Genomic DNA, 22,714 nt, shown 5'->3' with positions numbered 1-22,714 from the left:
AAATGCAGTGGATTTCAAAGATAGGCATTCTCTAAGATGACCGTGTTTGCTGAGACGAGAAAATGAAACTACACGGTTATTAATTAGGACACATATGGAAAGTGTGTTATATAACTTCAGGTGATAGATAAAGGGTATTTTAACCCAAGCACCGAGTCCTGGAGGAATTAGAGGCTGTGGATCGATGTCTAGATGGAGACGCTGGGGAAGGTGTCTGTACTAGAAGCACCGCCTTGAAGGCCATCATAACCTTCCTTCCAAGGTTAAATAAGTTAAAGGAGCGGGGGGGGGGGGGGGGGTTCTTTTCCTTTTTTTAAATGGAGGGCTTCTAGCAACCCTCAAGTTGCTAATGTGCATCTAAAACTCCAAGACGGATCTAGACGAAACAACGCTCTGCAAACTTTTGTCTTTCAGAGCATCTTCTTGGATTCATGTTCGGTAACACAAACTTTCGGAAAACACTGGTTGATATCACATAAAACCATCCTCATCCAAAAGAAATACTTTGGAAACCAATTAGTACCTCCAAGTGGGCCCTTCGAGGTGCTCTTCTTTTTCTACCTGGTGGACGAGCATCCATGAGGTACACGCCACGGGCGTGCAAGGTGCTGGGCTCTTTAGGGACACGAGCACATAGGTGTGTCTCCTGCCTTCTCGGGCTTTCTGTCTAGTGGAAGGGGCAAGACTAGCCCCATGTGAAGTGTTTCAAACCAAACATGTCATGTACACAATACAAGGCTGCCCTGTGGCAGAAAGTAATTGTCAACCGAACTGTGTAGAGAAACATGAGTTGAGGAAAAGATCATTGTGCCCCCTGCCCTCCCCCCTCCCCCCTCCCCCCTCCTCCACCAAGGGTCAGCCTTTTTAGCTGTACAACTGTGAACTGTGGGCATTTTATACAACTTGCTGTCAGTGCCGAGGGAAAAAAACTCCACGTAAGGGGGCTTCCCTGGTGGTGCAGTGGTTGAGAGTCTGCCTGCCAATGCAGGGGACATGGGTTCGAGCCCTGGTCTGGGAAGATCCCACATGCCACGGAGCAACTAGGCCCATGAGCCACAACTACTGAGCCTGCGCGTCTGGAGCCTGTGCTCCGCAACAAGAGAGGCCGCGATAGTGAGAGGCCCGCACATCGCGATGAAGAGTGGCCCCTGCTTGCCACAACTGGAGAAAGCCCTCGCACAGAAACAAAGACCCAACACAGCCAAAAATTAATAAATAAATACTTTAAAAAAAAAATTAAAAACTCCACGTAGGAACTAGAGTGTCTAAGATGCAGAGTCTTTGGTAAAGTTTCATTTTCAGGCCATACACATGAAAATCCATGTCTTAAAATTAGGAAGTTTTTCTTCACCTTTAATGGTAACTTTTGCCACTATTTTACCAGGGACCTTCCATGACCTTGTCATGATGGTGGTCATGACAGTGCAGACATTTCTAAGTTTGCCTCTGTGGCCGGACAGGCTCCCCAGCCCTGGACGAACTGAGGCAGACGGAGCATGGTTCACCCTGGAGATCCACCAGAAGGGGCCAGAAGAGCCCAATGAGCAGGACCCACTTCCGCGTGGCAACAGCTCTTACCCACCCCGAAGTGCACTGGGGGTGTGCACTCTCCCTGGTGCCCACCTGTGCTCACGGACCCACAGGTGGGTAGGACATTAGCGGGCGGGGTACTCTGGGTGAGTAGAAGAATCAGCTTAGAAATTTCATCCATGCTACTTAATGGAATAACCTCTGGTGGTTATTGTCTACAACCTTTGAAAGAAAGACAAATATCATAGGCTACCACCTATATGTGGAATCTAAAAAAAAGGCGCAAATGAACCTATTTACAAAACAGAAATAGAGTCACAGATGTAGAAAACAAACTTATGGTACCAAGGGGGAAAGGGGAGGGGAGGATAAATTGGGAGATTGGGATTAACATATACACACTACTATATATAAAACAGACAATCAACAAGGACCTACTGTATAGCACAGGGAACTCTACTCAATACTCTGTAATGACCTATATGGGAAAAGGATCTAAAGAAGAGTGGATATATGTATATGTATAACTGATTCACTTTGCTGTACAGCAGAAACTAACACAACATTGTAAATCAACTAGACTCCAATAAAAATTAATTAAAAAAAAAACAATCACTGTGCTGTACACCTGAAACTAACACATTGTAAATTAACTATACTCCAATAAAATTTAAAAAATAGAAAATAAAAAAATGAAACTTTGATTTATATGCTTAAAAACAAAAACAAACAAACAAAAAAAGAAGAAAAGCACAATTTAACAAGTGATCCCTTAAGTCAGAACCCAGTGTCCCTGGGCCTTTGTTAGGTGAGCCAGTATAATCTCCAAATTTACTGCGAGTAACTGGGCTCCCAAGAGTAATATTTTAATATATATGAACTGAATCCCAAGACAGGAATTCGGGGCAGGCTCCGTCCTACACATGCGCTCACGGAGCCCTGACAACAGTCCTAGGTGGCTTACTGTCCCAGCTTATGGCTGAGAGCTCCGGGGCAGGAAAGCACGAGGAACCGGCCCAGGCCATCGCCCCAGTAAGAGGTGGAGCTGGAATTCAACCCAAGATGGCCTGAGTGCCTGACCATCCCCCCAGCTGCCTGGGATCCTTACCTTCACCATCACAACCCCTTTTGGTGCTTGGCCGCCTGCCTGCCTGGATTGGCCATACACTGTGGGAAGAAACACACCAGGAGAGCAGAGTCTCGCTGATAATTGAGGAAGAATAGGGCATCTGGGCACTTGCAATGCTGGCTGTTTCGCTTTCATGGACAGCGAGATTCTAAGCGTTTTTTAAAAGTTTGAATCTGTAGAGAATCTTTATACTTCTTTTCCCCTGACTCACAATTCAAGAAGATATTAGAGGAGACCATCAGAGGTAAAAGGAATATTTTCCAAAGTCGGAGCAATGAGTAGAAATAAAACCCTTGCAAGAAATATTTCAGCAAAAGAGAAATTTCTTCTTCTTCGTTAGAGTAAGGAATTGCAGAGTGAAATGCCTTAATTACCCATGAAGCAAGATAGCCTTATGTGATTGCCTTCGCTTTGAAAGCACTAGAAAGAATACCCAGTATTAGATGCTCGTGTCTTTTTCCAACTGTTGGAAAACTCCCAGTGCCATTCGCCAACCTCTGAAAGTAATCCTATGCAGAATAAAACTATTTAAAAAATTTAAAATATTTAATCTACTTTATCTTAAACTGTTAAAGTGATGTACGTAAAAAGGGATCCATTTTTCTTGAGCATCCCTCTGTATTTGGTGGTTCTCTGGACCACTTTTAAAAACAGTATGATTTTCTGATTCATAGTGCTGCTTGGAAAGAATAAATCCTGTAAATATGGGAATATAACTGTATGTGGGGAACAAGCTAGAAGATATTGAAATTAAAGACTGGAGAAATAAGGAACGTATAACAATTCTTTTTTTTTTTGGCCATGCTATGTGGCTTGTGGGATCTTAATTCCCCTACCAGGGATTGAACCGGGGTCCCGGCAGTTGAAAGCGCCGAGTCCCAACCACTGGACCGCCAGGGAATTCCCAACAATTCTTAAAAGAAATAAAATATTTCCCCAGTTATTTTACCAGCAATTCCAACGTTGAGATCGAAGTAAAAGTCAGCTAGTTTAAAATGATATGGTAGCCCATAAACATGCATATAGATCACTATATTGACTACAGACAAGTGCTGAGTTTAATGAGGCCCCCATAACTACAGCGAGATCATGATTCCTTCGCCGGGAACACGCGGACCCCAGAGGGCCACCTGCTGCCAGCCTCGCCTCTGCGGGCTCTCTGCTCCGAGTCTCCTCGGGAGCCTGCTGGGCCCCTGTCCCCGAGAAAATAACCTGGTGGACCTGAGTCTTCTTCCTCTGTCTCATCTCATTCCACTGCTTGATCACAACCGGACGTTATCATATATTTATTTACTATCTGGGACACATTTTCCACAACGGCAACAGCAGTATGGGGGTTCACAGGCTTTTCTAGAATCTTGCCATATTCCGGCAGGAGTGTGCCTGGAACCAGGCCTTCGTGTTTCCTAGAGATGGACAGCGTGAGCCCTCAGAGGCGAGGACACAGGAGGAAACGTGGTTCCCGCAATGCTGGCCCACCGTGCTGGGAGGAGGCCTGGCCACGTGGAGGGGTCCCGTGTAGGTGTCTTGGCTGATGGCCAAGGTCCCAAGAGGCAGCACCAACAGTCAGACACGTGGTGACCGGCACTCCAGACGTTTCCAGCCCCTGGATTTAGAGTCTTCTAGGGGAGGTCCCAGACACCGCAGAGCAGAGACAAGCCTTCCCGGCTGTTTCTGTTCTAATTCCTGAGCCACAGATGGCAGGGAAGCTTCTTAGAGGGTGCTCTGCTCCAGAGGGTGGACATTCCATCTGTTTGTCTATGTGGCCGGCTACAGCAGTAGGTCACGTAGAGAGGGAGGGGCAGGTGCTTTTCAAGGGGCAGGACTTGCCTTGAAAACAGCAGCTCAAATACTAATTCTGGTATCTTGTTTAAGAAAACAGATGACGATATTTGAGCTTGCATATGTTTGAAATTTGATTTAAACCAATAAAATTAGGAAAAGTATAAAACCAATATAACAGACGAGGGATTCTAATGGTAGAGCACCCGGGGCAGGATAATGACGTCAAGTCGTAAGAACGTCTTCTGGGGGCTGCCAGGTCCTGGCGTGTGACCCGCACTCTCCTGGGTCTGAACCTTGCTGATGTTCATCCGTGACACAGTCCTAGTTGACCTTCACCTGAACCTCCGGTTCTCACTCCTGGCTCAGTTGGAATCACCTGGTGCCCAGGCTCCCCGCAGGCCAGCTGAACCCAAATCTCGGTTTCCAATCAGTGATTTAAACATTGTCCAGGGAGCTGGCTGGCCAGCTGGCCCCTCCTCACGCTCTCCTCCTCCCTTGGACCACAGCGATCCCGTGGCTCCGCCAGCCCTGGTGTTGCCTCCTGAGGCTTCCACTCTTGCAGGCCTTTCCTGCAGGGGCTACCCGGCCTGCCAGCAACTTCATTCCTTCTCCCCACGATAGGGTCCGCCAGTGCCCCCGTCCTCTTGGTCTCCTGCACTCCCTCCTTTCTCCAGCCGTGACCCTCAGGCAGGCACACCCCTAACTGTCCTGTTCCTCCTTCAGTTCCTGACCCCCACGGCCCGCAGCTTCTGCACAGTCCACGCACCGCCGTGCACAGGACCCTTTTCCAGGCCTCCTTCCCTGAACAATGCTCCCCCAGCCGAGCACATCCTCCCCCGATGGCCCACCTCTCCGTTCCATGCGTCACCACCGAGCTACCGGTGACCCTCCTGCTGTCATCACCCCCTCTTCTCGTCTTCCCCCTCCTGCCACACCAGCTGGGATGTGGTTTCAGAAATCGGAGCCTTAGAAAGTCCCCGGGGGGCCAAGGAGCTGGGGAAGCTGGCCTCGGGGAGGACCACATACACATCATTCCCCCTCCTCCTGGACCGCAAGCTCTCAGTCGGCAGGGCTGCCCCAGCTGGTCTCTGGGTCTCAGAAGCAGCAGGTAACAGTGTCCTCTGGGTAGCAAATGGCCAGTGAGTGTCTGTTATCAAACTGAATTAAAGATACTTAAATTCCAAGATCCAAGGAGGTTACTAGAGGTAACACATTATGAAGATCTGGTATTGCCTAAAAGTCATGAGGCCAGTTTTTACCACTAAACATAATGATGATAATCCCAAACTTTATTTGAAGGATAAAGGAGAGGAGGCCTGAGGGGATTAAATTCTGAAGGACAGAAAAACCAAAAAACTCTACAACTGTAGAGGGAAACATGAAAACATGGCATTTGAAGTGATCGGATGCTTTCCTTAACAGACCGAAACCAAAGTTTGTAACCACATAAAATCAAAGAGGCACAAGAACTAGAGAATCATCACCACTCAGCCCGAAGTGGTCTTAAAAAAACTGAGATTAGTACCAGGTATCTGAAATCGTCTGTTGGAAAATCCCCTGAATGGTGAGCACCACAGTGGTGACAGTGACACCCGATCTAGGACATAAATACGCAATGACCACAGAGAAATGAGGGGCGACCAAAGGGGAGTGAATGCTAAGTCACTAATTCTGCAGCGAAACAGAGAAGCTAATCATGGCCCAAGGGAGGTTGGCAGAAAAAGAAAGAATAGTCTCTGGTCTTTAAGATTCCATTTGCCCACTGGGCCGCTCATTACCGGGAAGTTTTAGAAAAAATGCAACTGTCCCAGAGATGATGGAAAAGCTGACCTCTGCAGGCAAACTGAAACAGGAGAGATGCCCGTGTGCCTTGACTACGTAACTACTGCTGCTCGGTACAGAAGCTGGGCTGTCCGGAGAACACTGACCCTCGAGATTAGAGACCGGCTCCTAATGGGGAAGAGTACGGGATGATGGGAAATTCCAGAGTACCTTAGGGAGTCTGCGACTGATCCGTGGGGGCAGGGAAGGGGACCATTCGTCACTCACGTGCCAATGAAAGGAAGTCTTAACTCAAGGTACTTAGGATTTTTCAAAAATAAAAATAGGAACGATTTAAAAACACATTAAAGTCATAGATTTCTGTAATTAAGAGGGAGCCAAAAAGTGGATTCACTCAATTGTAGGAGAGTCTTCCATTTCCTATTTTAGATGAGGGAAAAAGGGAAGTCAGAAAGCAGCGTAAGAAAAGAGGAAACTTGGCAGTTCTTCAAAAAGCTACATACACTCCTAGGTATAGGTAGAAAAAAACCTGAAAAGAGACTCAAACAGATATTTGCATGTCAGTGTTCACTGCAGCATCACACAACAGCTGAAAGGTGTCCATCAGTACCTGAAGGGATACACAAAATGTGGTCTATCCACACCCTGGAGTATTATTTGGCAATAAAAAGGAATGACGGGCTGGCACAGGCTACAACATGGATGAACCTTGAAAACATGACGCTAAGTGAAAGAAACCAGATGCAAAAGGACAAATATCATATGATTCCATTTATATGAAATGTCCAGAATAGGCAAGTCCACAGAGACAGAAAGTAGATTAGTGGTTATCAGGGGCTGCGGGAGGAGACGGGGAGTTATTGCTTAATGGTTGTGGGGTTTCTATCTGGGGTGATGATAAAATTTTGGAAATAGCTAGTGGCAATGGTTGCAGAGCACTGTGAATGTAATCAACGTCAATGACTTGTATGCTCAAAAATGGCAAGTTTTATGTCATATATTTCCCCCACACACAAAAGTTCCAAAATAAAAAAAAGTAAGGAAAGAGAATAAGAAAGTAAGGGAGGAAAAAGACGACGACGGTGTGGATGGGAAAAGAGGAAATAAGAGAAGGAAGAAAAAAGCGAGAAAACTCTTGGATGGAGGAAGGAGAAAGAAAGAGAAAGAGAGAAATGAGGAAAGAGAAGCAAGAATGAGGGAAATGAGAGGGGAGGGCAGCTCTGGAAGAGCTGGAAGCAGAGGATGGGCCCCAGGGAAATGTCCAGGAGCAGCCCTGCCCGACGGTCCCTCCTGATACCAGTTCAGGGTCCCCTGCAGTAGCCCCGGTCCTTCCTCGACACCTGAGCCTCTGCTCAGCTCCCACCTGCCTGTCCCCTGGGGTCACACCCAGCCCCGGCGTCCCAGGAGACCCAAGCCTCTCCCGGGGCGGCCTTCCCTTCCCAGCTTCCTCCGTGCAGACCACCTGCAATGGCCCTGCAGTGGCCAGCACCTCGACACGGACTCCAGCACTACGGGATGTGCCCTCACATGTCACAGTGGGCTCGTCCACCTTTATCGTGTGGAGGAGTAATTCGAAAGACTTTAGGGGTTAGAAAAAAAGTAACACCAAGAACTAGACCTGGCCCGTAAATTAATGGCTTTCAGATCCTGCCTTAGAATTCTTCAAGCAAAGAAACTTGGAAAAACATAGCTCTCCTGGGCAAACTAAGCTGATCTGTTGTGATCAGAAATAGAAGGTAGCAAGTTATTGATGATAACAACATATTAATCTCCAAAAGAAAACCAATGACCCTCCATGGACATTCTGGAACCACTCCTGGTTTGGAAGACATGGTGGCCCAGGGGTGGCTCTGTTCTCCTCCACAAGGGCCCGTCATGGGGGTGTTTCTATGCCGTTCAAAGACAAACGGGGCCAAACCATGTCTGCATCCCTCCCCGGCGGGTAGAACAGGAGGGAGGCTGTGAACACCCGTCTCCGTGCTCGTGGAGAGACAACGATGATACAGGCTTCATTCACTGTTTACAAGCTGCTCAAGAAAAGGTCCCAGGCCACCCGCCACAATGGTGGCTCTTAACGCAGGCACATAAATAGGTGACCACGGGCAGGTGAGTTCCCTCCCTGCTTCTCAACTCCTGCTGTAGGAGTCTGATCCCACGGAGAGGCAAAAACTAACATTTGGGGAAGCGGTGGAGGGATTCAAGAAAGTAGTTGACTTAAATTGTTTACATTCTTTAATTAATCGGCCTTTTCAGGGTAATTACATGGAAATGACAGCACGGATTCTGCACTCGGTGATGAAACTGTATTTTCGAGTCACTGACTCTTTCTCTTTAAATGTTGTCACTGGACTCATCTGCTCAGGTAAAAACACCAGGCTGTAAACAGGTCATCACAGTGGATGCCAGCTTTCTAAAATTCCTACCTTAAAACTTGAACCATTTGCTAATTGTGAATTTGATATTTTCCAACTGCCATAAAAATACATTTTGTCAATCTACTGAAACATTGCCAGGGGTAAAACGACAAAAATTTTTAATGGCTTGAATATTAACTTATTATAATTAAGAAATATCCTTTTTGACAGCCTATTGTACAATTCTTTGTTTTATATAAATTTAATCCTTAGGGAAAGTCCTAGATAAGCCGAGATTTGGAGTGAGGGAGACCAGTGAAAAGACACACATGAACTTTCAAAGGGAGGGGTGGTCGCTGTGGAGACTCAAGCAGGAGGTTCCCGTGAGGGTCACGAGAGGACACACAGGGAGCGTTTAATCGCAGTGCTGATGTGTAGCAAGGGGTCAATAACTGGGCGCAATGATTATTGCTAATAGATGGTCAACCTTGGTTTTCTGTTTTGTGATTTTCTCTTTTAAAGAAACATCACTAAATCTAAATTTTGATAGAAGGTATTTTATTTTCATGACATCGAGAACAAAGAAATCCTCTGTGTGTGCGTGCGTGTGTGTACACGTGCAGAACATGAAGTTAAGGATTCTGGTAGGTTCTCCTAGGGCTGTTTAGTAACCATGCCTACAGTACATCTCGATTTTGCAGAAAGTCAACGGAAGCGGAGAAGCGTTCCCTCCTGCAGAAAGCAAGACAAATCCAAATAAAAACCAAGTCAAAGAACAAAGCTACCTACTTATTCAATTAAGAAGAGTCAAATCAGGTTACTGAGGTGCCCAGTGTGCAATGCGAGGGTTCCATCCTCTACGTCCCCCCAATGACTGAGGCCACGGGGAGCACCAAACCCTTCGTGGATTCAAGATAGATTTCTGAAAACATCCCACACCGATCGCTTGCTTGGGCGTGGCCAATTCCTCACCTCGTACACGAAACAGTAGAAAGAATGTTCACATTTTCCTAGCTGATGACTGAGACAATCTACACACCAAGAATCTGAATTAAGAGTATGACATATGAGGAAGAAAAATCTTAGTTTACAACAGTTTTCTGCGTATTATCATGTGCTTAACTGGGTTAGCTTCATAATGGGCAACGTCAGCGATCATGCTGGCAGGAAAAAATCCCACCCTTTCAAATATCACTAGTCTTCGAGACCAATAAGGGGAGGTACACAACCGGGGAAACGATGTGGTGACAATCCTTTGGGCACAGACAGCAGAGTTCACAAAACCCAGCCATGTCTACGTGCACTCCCCACAATTACTGAAGACAAGCCAGTCGCCTGCGGGAAGAATTCATTACCTCTTTTAACGCTTTTTGCCCAGACGGAAGCTAACCGACAGAGATCTTATCTCCCCGAAGCTCGAAGCCTCCCTAGATGAATCCGGGAACCTGAACACAGTGGTACCGTAACTGAATCTGTCCTCCATGCTCAACACGTGTGCTCGGCGGCCAATGCCATGAAATACCTTCAGTATTCTCAAACATGCTATGATTAAACAGAAATTAGACGGAAACAAGGGAAGCCTAAAAATTGACTAGGAGTTCGGATGCTCTAATGGCTAACACGTCCATTTTTCGTCCGAAACCCTCTCCAAATGCAGTTTTGCTATTAGGCAAAACTCAAAGAAAGGTAATCAATTCCAACTAAAAAGCACTTATCCTGGGAGGATGGTGTGCACAGCACTTCAAATCCCTGGCTGCCTGCCAAAATCCAGACAACAGCCATCTATGTTTCTGACTAGGCGAGGAGCACAGGGGCCATGCATAATTGACTAGAAGATGGGCTAGAACTGTGGCCAATCAGTGTGTGATCAAAAACGCGTGGAATATTCAGCACCACTTGATTACATGGAGGCTCGTCCTCTCACTCTCCTCATGAAATCTCTTCAAGGTCCAGAGTACTGTAATAAGATCATTACTGTCAGGCGGTACGAATCGCAGGCAATGAGTCTTGGGATAGGAAGTCATACTTCACAAGCTCCCCTGGTCTCTCTCTCTTTTTTTTTTTTTGTATTTTACTGCATGCAGAGGCAGCAAGGCAACGAGGTGGCAGATAATGATCACATCACTGTGTGGCAACTAGAAAGGCACTTTTAAGAAAAAGCAGAGAGACATCAGCTTAAGAGAAACTAAAACATTTTCCCTTTGCTTTTTTTCCCCCTTAAAAAAAATTAAATAGAATTAAACTGTGTGCGGTAGTCGCTTTCATGAACTCTGAGATAATGTCACTGAATTTAACCATTTGAGAGATTTTCATATGGCAGCAAAGCCCATTACCCCACAGACAAATGGCCAATTTTCTCCATGTCCCAAGTACAAAAGAAGCCTTGTTAGGTTGTGTGTGTATCTCAGTGGCGATGCCTGAAGTTTGCACCGTACCTGCTTCTTTCGTTGGTGATGACACCCTGGGTTTAATACCTGGGGCCTGTTATATGTCTGAGATGAGAAAGGGGTGGAGTTGAAAGGCAGGGCCGCATTAGCAAAGATTCCTAAATAAATGCACCAAGTTTATCTCGAGCCACACCCACTCTAGAGCGTTAATCATACATCGCAATAAAATGAGAGCGCGCGGTGATCACACCTGGCAACAAGGTGCGGCAGACATCTGATCATACGTAAATCAGCAAAGCAGGATTCCAGTGAATGATGGGGAGCTTAATCAAGAGCTCCCCTTCTCCCTCCAACTGTCCTGAAAAATGCTCACTCCCCTTGTCCAAAAACCCACAAAGGATATCATCCTCACAATGAACTTAAAAGCTGGGCTCACTGCATCTGAGTTAAGGGCTCACTGCATCTGAGTTAAACATCCCTAAGTTCAAAAAAGTTAAGTGATGTTCCCTGCCTGTTCTCTAATCCTGCACGTTCTAATTGTCTGCAGAGTAGCTGAAGCAGTGCTCCTCATCCTTCGTGGAATGTACAACACACACACACACACACAGAGACATATGTGAGAAAAGCAATATTGTTTGTAAAGAAGCCATGTCACAACAAGGGTCCTGAGAAAAGAGGCTGAGATCAAAACTAGGAAGGGAATCACTGCTTCCAAGTTCTTAAGGGCAATGGTGGGGGGTGATGGGCACGCAGCCCCCCACCAGCTGTGATGAGGCGAAGCAGCGCCAGGAGCCACAGGGCTGAACCACGACTTGCAGAAGCCTCCTGCTCACACCCGAGCCGCTGAAGGCCTTTCCAGGCGGACAGCACAGGTACAAGGCAAGCCACGCAGACGTCCAAGTCCTAGAGGCCTGATGTAGACCCCCAGTTCACACTCACCTGCCCATCTCTGGCAAATTACTTAACGTCACTGAACCGTTGTCCTCATTTGTGAAAACAGAGATACCACCACCTCCCTGCTGGACACTATGGGTTGTATGAAGGATGCAATGAGGTAACACCTGTCTAAGAGCAGGCACTGAATCCTGGCTTCCTTCTTTGATGCTTAAAGACCTATTCTAACAAGGGAGGCAAGACCCCGGGGAGGGAGGTGGCAGTGAACAGAACAGGCATGATCTGCAGTGACCGCGTCCATGAAGCCCACAGATAGGAATAGAAAGTTACAAGGCTTTGTGGACCGAATGTTTGTGTCCTCTCAAAGTTCATCTGTTGAAGCCCTAACCCCCATGTGATGACACCTGGAAATGAGGACTTTGGGAGATAATCAGGGTTGGATGAAGTCGTGAGGGTGGGGCCCATAGGATGTGATTAGTGGCCTTATAAGACAGAGAGAGAGCTCTCTGTGCACTGAGGCCCCTCCTGGACCTTGGTCTGAGCAGATCGCATCACACCCTGGGTCTCAGTTTCATAGCTGAATGAAGTGACATCCAAAGACTCTGACAGCTCCACCATTTTGAGAACATCAAGAAAATGACTTTGAGAGGTTATCTTAGAATCCCCTAAAAGTCGGTTGACTCGGGGTCTCCCCACCCAGGCAGAATTCCAACCCCAGGATGCCTGGGGGGAAATGCCTGTCCTGAGTCCTCCTGATGGACATTGGAGGCTGTGGGTGGTTCATGCAGAAAAAGCAGCTCTAAGTTTAGGGCCAATAAAAGGAACTGGGGTCGGCCGCAGATCTGTACTTGTAGACAGCAAGCTTGAGAGCAGTTTGCATCTTTCAAAGGCGAGTCCACTCTTACGTACAGCAGGAGGCTGAGCATGTCTTGTTGCATCAGGAGTGTCCGCAGGGCCCTGGAGCTCCAAGCCACCTTATACCAAGATTTATCATGTGTTCACTTTTCATATTTTTTCCCTTTTTTGGAATAGCAGATATTTCATTCTGGAGCCTCCAACACCCAGGGTGCTGGGTCGAGGTCCCTTGGGCTCCCTGCACAGGCTGCTCGGGTGGCCACGGCTTATTTAGAGATCTGCTTTCTCCACCAGACAGTGGGCATGCTGAAGGCAGGGGCCACCTCAGTCACTTTTCCACCCAGTCCCAGGCATAGCTCTTGGCCTGCAGTAGGTGATTAATGCACTTTCATGGAACTGAATCTAACTCTTTAGTTTGCGTGTACTTAAAAAAAAAAAAGGACCAAAAAATCCTTCTCTTGTTGTCAGCTCATCATGATGGGAATCCTCTGTTCTGGCTTCTCCTGCTGTGATCAACTCATCTTTGTTTATTTCCAACCCACAGACTTCCACAAAGGATCTGTGACCACTGACAGCTTGTGTGTGTTTGTGTCAGAAGGACTGTACCCTGCAGGATGGCTTTTGAGTCAACTATGCCCCGTCTAGGATGTCAATGTCTAGAGTAAACCCAGATCTACTCAATTTCAGCAAGTTCATTCTTGTGGAAGCTGGAGTTACAACCTGAGAACTCTCTTTGGAAAAATGATCTGGTTTGTGGGGAGTAGGCAAGTCCATCAGAATATCCAGTGTCTCCTATCACTTCCGCCTCAAGGGCGAAGAAACCCAGCCAACCTGGCTCCCTCATCAAAGTTGCTGCATTTCAGGAATATCATCCAGGAAGATGTTCCAGTTCTTGGTTTTTCCCATTTGCTCTAATTAACTGCTCAGCTTATTGATTTAGAGGCACGTACCAACGAGTTTACTAACAAGGAAGTTCAATTAAGAAGTCCTCTGTTAGAAGAAATTACTGTTGATTATGGAATTTTGATGGAATGGATGATGGAGACTTCTGATTTTCTTTCCTTTCACTGAAGGTAGCTGCCAAAATTGTAACAAGGGGTAGATAAGGAGTGCTGCTGAAATGTTCACAAATAGGAGATCCAAGAGTGACCCACAAGAGTCACACCTGACAGCTTTCATAATCTCCCCTAGCGTTCCCCTCTAGACACCTCCAAATAATACAAAATCACACGAATCACAGGAGAAAGCCCCTGTGGACAAGAAGCAAGCCATGGTGGTAGCTCCTTGGCCATCATGGGTTTCTTGCCAGTCGTGTGTGCACCATCGCATCTAACATGGAGTAACCAGCATGTTAACTGTGCCCAAGGAGAGAGGAAAGCTGAGAACATCCCGGTGATAAGACACTTAAATAACAAAACTGCCCTCCCAATCATGCTGTGCAAAATCCCCAAATTACCACCGATGCCCCAAACTGCCCAACCCTCAACATGACCCAATGGTCACAGATGAACCCGAGCTTTGATACACCTGTGGATTGCTTTCTTGTAAAAATGAGGATGCAGGGGGCTTCCCTGGTGGCACCGTGGTTGAGAATCCACCTGCCAATGCAGGGGACACGGGTTCGAGCCCTGGTCCGGGAAGATCCCACATGTCGTGGAGCAACTAAGCCCATGCGCCACAACTACTGAGCCTGTGCTCCAGAGCCCATGAGCCACAACTACTGAGCCTGCATGCTGCAACTACTGAAGCCCGCGCGCCTAGAGCCCGTGCTCCGCAACAAGAGAAGCCACCACAGTGAGAAGCTCGCGAACCACAAGGAAGAGTAGCCCCCGCTCGCCGCAATTAGAGAAAGCCCACGTGCAGCAACGAAGACCCAACACAGCCAAAAATAAATAAATAAATTAAAAAAAAAATGAGTATGCAGGGAAAATATTGTACAATGCTCCTGCGTAATAATTCTTCATTTCCTCTCCAAAGTCTTCCAAAATATCAATAAAATTTTTTTCAGAAGATAAAAGGTAACTGATCAATTACAGCAACATCTGTTTTCTTAGCATCTAAGTGAAAACAAAACTTTGTTTTGTGACTAATTCAATCACTACCACTGGTGTTTCAGGTTGTTGTAAATAGAAGACATTTAATGAAAGAGTGATGCTTTTTGTGGCGTTTTATTAAATAAGATAACCATTATGTATTAAATCTGCAGAATCTACAATTAAGTTCTACAACATGTTAGCTTCCCCTAACTTTTACAACTCAATGCTGTGTTGTCTTTCTTCTGGACCACCCATGCGTCTCTTAAGTATTCTGCCTGAGATCCTAGGTACAGTCCCTGGTGCAAGTCTTATTCCCATATTAAGGCTATGAATGCCTTGGGGTGAGAGAGGAACTGAGTTTTATTTCTCTTGTCTCCCATGGAGCCAAACACACAGTGCTTCCTCTGTGCTTGTTGCTTAATATTTGATGAAAGAATAAAATGATTCACAATGTCAGGTTCTTCTCTGAAAGAACGAAGGAAAACTAAGTCCTGTCTGACCTCTGCAACTTGGAGTTAATGAAATTTGTAAACATGTTGGAGACCGCACCTCTGATGGCTTAGTGGGTACAGCTGTGATGGGCAATTTTTCTACTGTAATGGACAGAGGCCAGTTGTGACTTTTTCTCTACAGGATAGTATTTCAATATCTATCCAGGATCAACCATATAATGAGTCTATAAAGACCCAGAATGAACAACCAGGGGGTGGAGATGAGAAGGATAAAATAAATTTCCTTCTGAGACCTTTAGTAAAAAGCACCATGAACCCAAGGGGACCAAAAAAACAAAACAAAACAAAACAAAACCTCACAAAAAACAAACAAACAAAACCCAACAACAACAACAAGATTTCTGCATACCCTCTTGTATAATCAGACTGGGTAAATCCAGACTGGCCCTGCGTTTTTTAAAATTTTATTTTATTTTAAAATTATTTATTTATTTATTTATTTATTTATTTATGGCTGTGCTGGGTCTTCGTTTCTGTGCGAGGGCTTTCTCTAGTTGCGGCAAGTGGGGGTCACTCTTCATCGCGGTGCGCAGGCCTCTCACTATCGCGGCCTCTCTTGTTGCGGAGCGCAGGCTCCAGACGCGCAGGCTCAGTAATTGTGGCTCACGGGCCTAGTCGCTCCGCGGCATGTGGGATCTTCCCAGACCAGGGCTCGAACCCGTGTCCCCTGCATTGGCAGGCAGATTCTCAACCACTGCGCCACCAGGGAAGCCCTGGCCCTGCATTTTTAAAGAAAGATCTTTGCTACACAACTTCTAGATGTGATGATCCATATAAAAGTCAGTGTCTTTACATGGAATCTGAGAAATATCAAGGAAGCCACTCTGCCTGCCCCACTCCTAGATTCAAAAGCCGCTCCACACACCTCAAAGACTTGCTTTTTGCCTGGTGGAAAGAGTTTGAGGCAGAGAATCAAGAGACAGTTCTGTCACCTACCAGCAACCTGACCCTGGACGAGAAAGCCACTTAACCTCTCTCTACTTCCGCCTTTTCACTGGGGAAACAGGAAAATTAACACTTGATGCAAACTTGCATGAATGTTATAAAACTAACGAGAACCACCAGATTGGGGAACCACAGAACTGGGACCGCAGAGACCACTGGTACATTTCAGCCACAATAATCTCACTCCTGAACCCTGGATAAGAAGATACCCAGAAAGGAGGGTGATTCAAAGGCAATGCCAAAAGACGGCAAGTCATTAAAGATCTGCAAAATCCCCACTACCCAAGAGCTTTCCAGGCACACACCCTTCAACCTGGCTCTGGCCATGAACCCAGGGCCCCTGGGGCCAGCATCCTTCTAGAACCCGGATTCTGCTACAGTGGCCCAACCACTGCTGGACTTGCTACAGGGGACCAGGAACCTTGCCTCTCAGGACAGCCCCAGCTCTTACAAAGTTTTCCTTTTATTATCTGAACCAAAATCCACCTCTTTGAAACTTCCACCCATTGGTCCCAATGAAACCCATCAGGGCCACCCAGGACAATTTGGGACTCTCTTTCCATGGTTTGAACACAGTTAGGACGCCCCCATGCCTCTTGTGCTGTGTCACCATCTTCCTTACCGACACGTGGACTGACTTCTGTTGATCTACAATCATCACAGAGATCAGCACCCAGATCTGAACATACCCATTTTCTTAAATATAACTAATAATTCTGAGCAAATCAAATCCAATTTAAAATCAAGACTGTCACTGATATTTTAATATCCGTTGTTCCCAATGGTCTATTAAATAAGAATACAAGTAGTATTCGGGATACAGAAGTTTTGTTAAAAAAGGTTAATACCGCCTTCACATTTTTAATGGTAAGGCTGGAGGATGCTGGTTTCTAAGAAGCTTACCCTCAAAGTTAAACTCAACGGTGAAGTGCCCTATTTCTGACGTTCTTAATGAACAGTCGTTTTCCCAGATAAAAACATCACGAAGGTGCATATCATTACAAACAGGGCCACAGAATTTGAAAAACTCTCACATACTTTTAGAGACTGTATGTATGGAAAGAACAGATCTAAACCTGGGGGAGCCTCCAGGTAGGTAGATAGGGGGTCAGATGCCCGGTGATGCAGAATGTGCTGGAGAAGTACATAGGGTCTTCCGGCAGCTAGCATGGCAGCCCTTCACCTGCCCAAAGACACACCTCAGGTCTCAGTCCTGGGAACACCTAGGCACACACCCACCTGTCTGAGGAACTTCTGCTTTAAATGACATACGTCACCCACACTAGCTTGTACCTCTCAATTCTTCCACACTTACCTAAGGAGGGGGCTGGAATACTTTACAATACTGACTCTTTACGTGATAGTAATAATTATATATGAGCCCAGTGACTATGTTGGAACTCAAGATACTCATAAAGGAATTCTTCAGTCATAGTTTCTACTCCTATAATTCACTAGACTCATTCCATTCATTTTATTTTTATTTTTTAATTTTTAAAATTTTTTTTAATTTTTAAATTTTTTAATTTAAATTTTTTTTATACAGCAGGTTCTTATTACTCATCAATTTTATACACATCAGTGTGTACATGTCAATCCAAATCGCCCAATTCATCACACCACCACCATACCCCCCCGTGGCTTTCCCCGCTTGGTGTCCATACGTTTGTTCTCTACATCTGTGTCTCAATTTCTGCCCTGCAAACCGGTTCATCTGTACCATTTTTCTAGGTTCCACATACATGGGTTAATATACGATATTTGTTTTTCTCTTTCTGACTTACTTCACTCTGTATGACAGTCTCTAGATCCATCCACGTCTCTACAAATGACCCAATTGCGTTCCTTTTTATGGCTGAGTAATATTCCATTGTATTTATGTACCACATCTTCTTTATCCATTCGTCTGTCGATGGGCATTTAGGTTGCTTCCATGACCTGACTATTGTAAATAGTGCTGCAATGAACACTGGGGTGCATCATGTGTCTTTCTGAATTATGGTTTTCTCTGGGTATATGCCCAGTAGTGGGATTGCTGGATCATACGGTAATTCTATTTTTAGTTTTTTAAGGAACCTCCATACTGTTCTCCATAGTGGCTGTATCAATTTACATTCCCACCAACAGTGCAAGAGGGTTCCCTTTTCTCCACACCCTCCCCAGCATTCGTTGTTTGTAGATTTTCTGATGATGCCCATTCTAACTGGTGTGAGGTGATACCTCATTGTAGTTTTGATTTGTATTTCTCTAATAATTAGTGATGTTGAGCAGCTTTTCATGTGCTTCTTGGCCATCTGTATGTCTTCTTTGGAGAAATGTCTATTTAGGTCTTCTGCCCATTTTTGGATTGGGTTGTTTGTTTTTTTTAATATTGAGCTGCATGAGCTATTTATATATTTTGGAGATTAATCCTTTGACCATTGATTCGTTTGCAAACAGTTTCTCCCATTCTGAGAGTTGTCTTTTTGTCTTGTTTATGGTTTCCTTTGCTGTACAAAAGCTTTGAAGTTTTATTAGGTCCCATTTGTTTATTTTTGTTTTTATTTCCATTACTCTAGGAGGTGGATCAAAAAAGATCTTGCTGTGATTTATGTCAAAGAATGTTCTTCCTATGTTTTCCTCTACGAGTTTTATAGTGTCTGGTCTTACATTTAGGTCTCGAATCCATTTTGAGTTTATTTTTGTGTATGGTGTTAGGGAGTGTTCTAATTTCATTCTTTTACATGTAGCTATCCAGTTTTCCCAGCATCACTTATTGAAGAGACTGTCTTTTCTCCATTGTATATCCTTGCCTCCTTTGTCATAGATTAGTTGACCACAGGTGCGTGGGTTTGTCTCTGGGGTTTCTATCTTGTTCCATTGATCTGTTTCTGTTTTTGTGCCAGTACCATATTGTCTTGATTACTGTAGCTTTGTAGTACAGCCTGAAGTCAGGGAGTCTGATTCCTCCAGCTCCGTTTTTTTCCCTCAAGACTGCTTTGGCTATTCGGGGTCTTTTGTGTCTCCATACAAATTTTAAGATTTTTTTGTTCTAGTTCCATAAAAAATGCCATTGGTAATTTGATAGGGATTGCATTGAATCTGTAGACTGCTTTGAGTAGTATAGTCATTTTCACAATACTGATTCTTCCAATCCAAGAATATGGTATATCTCTCCATCTGTTGGTATCATCTTTAATTTCTTTCATCAGTGTCATAGTTTTCTGCATACAGGTCTTTTGTCCATTCATTTTAAATTGTAAGTATAAGAAAATGATTGTTCTTAATTTAGGTGACAGCATTTTCTTTTTTAAAAAATTTTATTTATTTATTTATTTATTTATTTTTGGCTGCGTTGGGTCTTCGTTGCTGCACGCGGGCTTTCTCTAGTTGCGGAGGCTACTCTTTGTTGTGGTGCACGGGCTTCTCATTGTGGTGGCTTCTCCTGTTGCGGAGCACGGGCTCTAGGCACGCGGGCTTCAGTAGTTGTGGCTCGCGGGCTCAGGAGTTGTGGCTTGCGGGCTCTAGAGCGCAGGCTCAGTAGTTGTGGCGCACGGGCTTAGTTGCTCCGCCGCATGTGGGATCTTCCTGGACCAGTGATCGAACCCGTGTCCCCTGCGCTGGCAGGCGGATTCTTAACCTCTGCGCTACCAGGGAAGTCCCAAGGTGACAGCATTTTCTACCATTCTGTGTAGAACTACTGTTCTTCTGCAGAAAAGAACTACTAAAATTGAGTCTGATGAGGGCCAGGGCAGTGAGAAATTCATGGAAGGAAGATCCTTATTTCCATCAGGAGCACCAAGGATCCCCAGGTGGACAGAGAGTTTCTGGCTTTTCAGGCAGCATAGATACTGATGATACACTTTAGCCTTTACTTTCTGAACAAAGACGCCACAAAGGTAAGGAATATCCAGCGCTAGAACCTCTGCGCTCAGCTAAGAGCCTGGGAAGGGCATGGGGGCTCCCTTTCGGGCTTGGCTGGGGGACGGCTCAGAAGTGCATCTGGGGAGCTCCGACCCCTCCCTCGGCGGGGCTCAGGCCAGGCCCTCGGGGGCCACGGTGGACAGAGGCTTCTGGTCTACTGCGCTGATGAAAGATCAGTGGACAGACGTGCCCAGGGGCTTGTAAGAGGCACCGTGAAAGGTGTGGGCAGCACACGGCTTCCGCTGGCTCACTTCCACCTGCCCTCCAACGCCCTCAGAGGCAGGCCTGGGTGGCGGCAGCAGTAGCTCTCACACCCTTTGGCTTCTGGTTGGGTCTGGTCAAGGAGGTGGCGGCATGAGACCAGAGGCAGGGAGGAGAGTGAGGTTAGGCGCTTCCCCTGCGCTCCCTCACCCTCTGGGTCACTGGGGTGGTACATGTCCCTCTGTTGAAGGACACAGCTCCTGATGGAGACCTCCCCCAGACACTGCCCTCTCTGGGTCCTCATAACCGGCCCCTCCTCTCCCCGTCACCCCGCTGGGAGTCTGCATCATCCCTATAGCTCTTCCCACACCCTGCCCACACCTCTGTAGATGGTCCCTGTGGAAAATTCCCATCAACGACCCAGTTGAGGGTGCCATGTTTTTCCCGGGACCCTGACTGAAATAGCTGAATTTTATTTTTCTTATACTCTAAAGAGATTTGAGTCTAGTCATCTGTTCCAATGGGGTATGTCAAAAACTACACAATTCACCTACTTTATGGACATCGTCTAGAGAACTTTTTGCACCTGCAATTGTGACTTTCCAGCACGAGGTCAAGCAAAAGAGAATACACTGGTAATAACAAGTCATAGTGCTTTGCAGGAAAGAGAAATATTTTTTTTACAATTAAAATTAAACAACCCTCTAAAAATATACAACTAGCTGTCATTTCAAGAACAGAAGGCTTAGTTTTGATGGTTCCCACAATACACTTTGATTAAGAGTTGCTAAGAGTACTAAAAAATATTGTATATCATTGAATCGAAAATGATCTCAATTGAACGATGCATTCTGACTTCAGAGATGCGAAAATGTGAAGAAAAAAAAAATAGTGTGCCTTGGATACAATGCAATACAGCCTGTCTCCGAAAAATCTCATTTATAGGTTGGTAGGTAACTTTTCCTCGGGAAAAATGATACGTTTTCTTTTTACAGAGAACTTGTCTTATTTTCTGTTGGAAAGACGTCACACTGTGGCATCACAGAGACAGTCCTCTTAACTGCAAAGTGAGGCCCAGCTTCCTCTCTAATCATTAGCGTTGAACTTCTGAACACACACAACCATCACTCATCGTTCACGCCTGAGATGCTGTTGTGGTTTCTAATTTGGGTGCTTCTTTGGTGGCCGGGAGTCTGTCTTTCTGTCTGCATCACTGCCTCAGCAGTGAGGCCCTTTAATGAAAGGGTCTGTGGTTGGTTTGGGGTTGAGGATCTGACTCAGCCTCGTCATAGGCTATTGCTTGGAGCACACAGTACAACCTCAGTAACTCAGGCGGTGGAAGATGGAAACATCTCAGGCGTCCAACAAGCTTACAGTCACTTGGCAAATTTTCTGCAAACTCACTGGATGACCGGGACGCTGATTTGAACCCGCAGCCCGATTAAACACGCAACCACTACTAATGTACTTTCAGGCTGTATCTTATTCACACAGCTTTCACTATGTCAGTAGGTGGGTGGGATGATCAGAATGTGTAAAATGTGTGTAATGTAGTGATTGGTGGACTTGATCACCAATTTCTACCAAGTGGCAGACACTCCTGAAAAAAGTCATTGGTTGGAAACACGTGACAAACACGGTAAGATATTTATCCGTGAAATGGGCACGAGGCCTTTCCCTACAGCAAATCTTACTCTTCCCCTGGCTATGTGGGGCACAGGTTCCCCACCCTGATGAGAGGCCATGCATCTTCCTGGCTCTACCTCAGTCCTTTTGTTGGTGGGGTGTGGCCACCTGTGCATGGCTGGGGGCTTTTTGCCGAAGTTGTTGGAAGGTGTCTCATCAATGCTCAGCATCTGTGGCCGATTTCCTTTCCAAAGGGGAAGGTCAGTGGTGTCTGGGTGGGTGCTTTGATCCATAATCATTATTTTTCACCACTGCTGATATAACAGAATCATCCTCATTTATCATAACAGGAGAGAATTGGTTTTTATTGGCTAAACTTGTTAGCAGGAAGCTATGGGAAGCAAAATGGTAAGAAATGTGGTGAAGAAGGGCTTTCGGACTCCTCCCTGCCACCGTGAGAGCCCCAGCAAGCCCCCGGACACTCGGAACCCCAGTCTCCTCATTATAAATGAAAACACCACCAACCAACTCACAGGCTTACGGTAAATGACACAGAGCACGTACTGCAAACTCCGTTCCTTCCCTGCTAACATACACGTTGTGGGTTTACAGGCCCATCTTTGGATACTAGGAGGGAACAGGCGCTTTCTTTAACACTGAAACTTCCAGTTTGAACAAAAGAGTATTCACAAAAAGTGTGGCAGAAATAGAGAAAAAGGATATCAGTCATGAGGGTATTTCCAGCGTATATGGACTCCTTGTTGAAACCAGATTC

The 22,714-nt window shown here is 45.8% G+C and overlaps 1 protein-coding gene across 4 annotated transcripts in view; it reads right to left on the bottom strand.

Moving 5' to 3' along the window:
• AGAP1 (ArfGAP with GTPase domain, ankyrin repeat and PH domain 1) overlaps positions 1-22,714 on the bottom strand; it is a 543,249-nt gene that overhangs the window by 100,625 nt on the left and 419,910 nt on the right. The window contains exon 14 of one of the 4 annotated variants that reach the window (XM_061188829.1): positions 9,157-9,312. The exons of the other annotated variants lie outside the window; for them this stretch is intronic. Coding sequence (XP_061044812.1) covers positions 9,245-9,312 — 68 coding nt within the window. The 3' untranslated portion in view covers positions 9,157-9,244. Of the gene's footprint in view, positions 1-9,156; positions 9,313-22,714 lie in introns of those variants that run through there. 4 annotated transcript variants of the gene reach the window in all.

Source organism: Eubalaena glacialis, chromosome 1, assembly GCF_028564815.1.
Source record: "Eubalaena glacialis isolate mEubGla1 chromosome 1, mEubGla1.1.hap2.+ XY, whole genome shotgun sequence".
Taxonomy (NCBI): domain Eukaryota; kingdom Metazoa; phylum Chordata; class Mammalia; order Artiodactyla; family Balaenidae; genus Eubalaena; species Eubalaena glacialis.
Note: the sequence above shows the minus strand (reverse complement) of the source record. Positions and strands in the feature narration are given on the sequence as shown.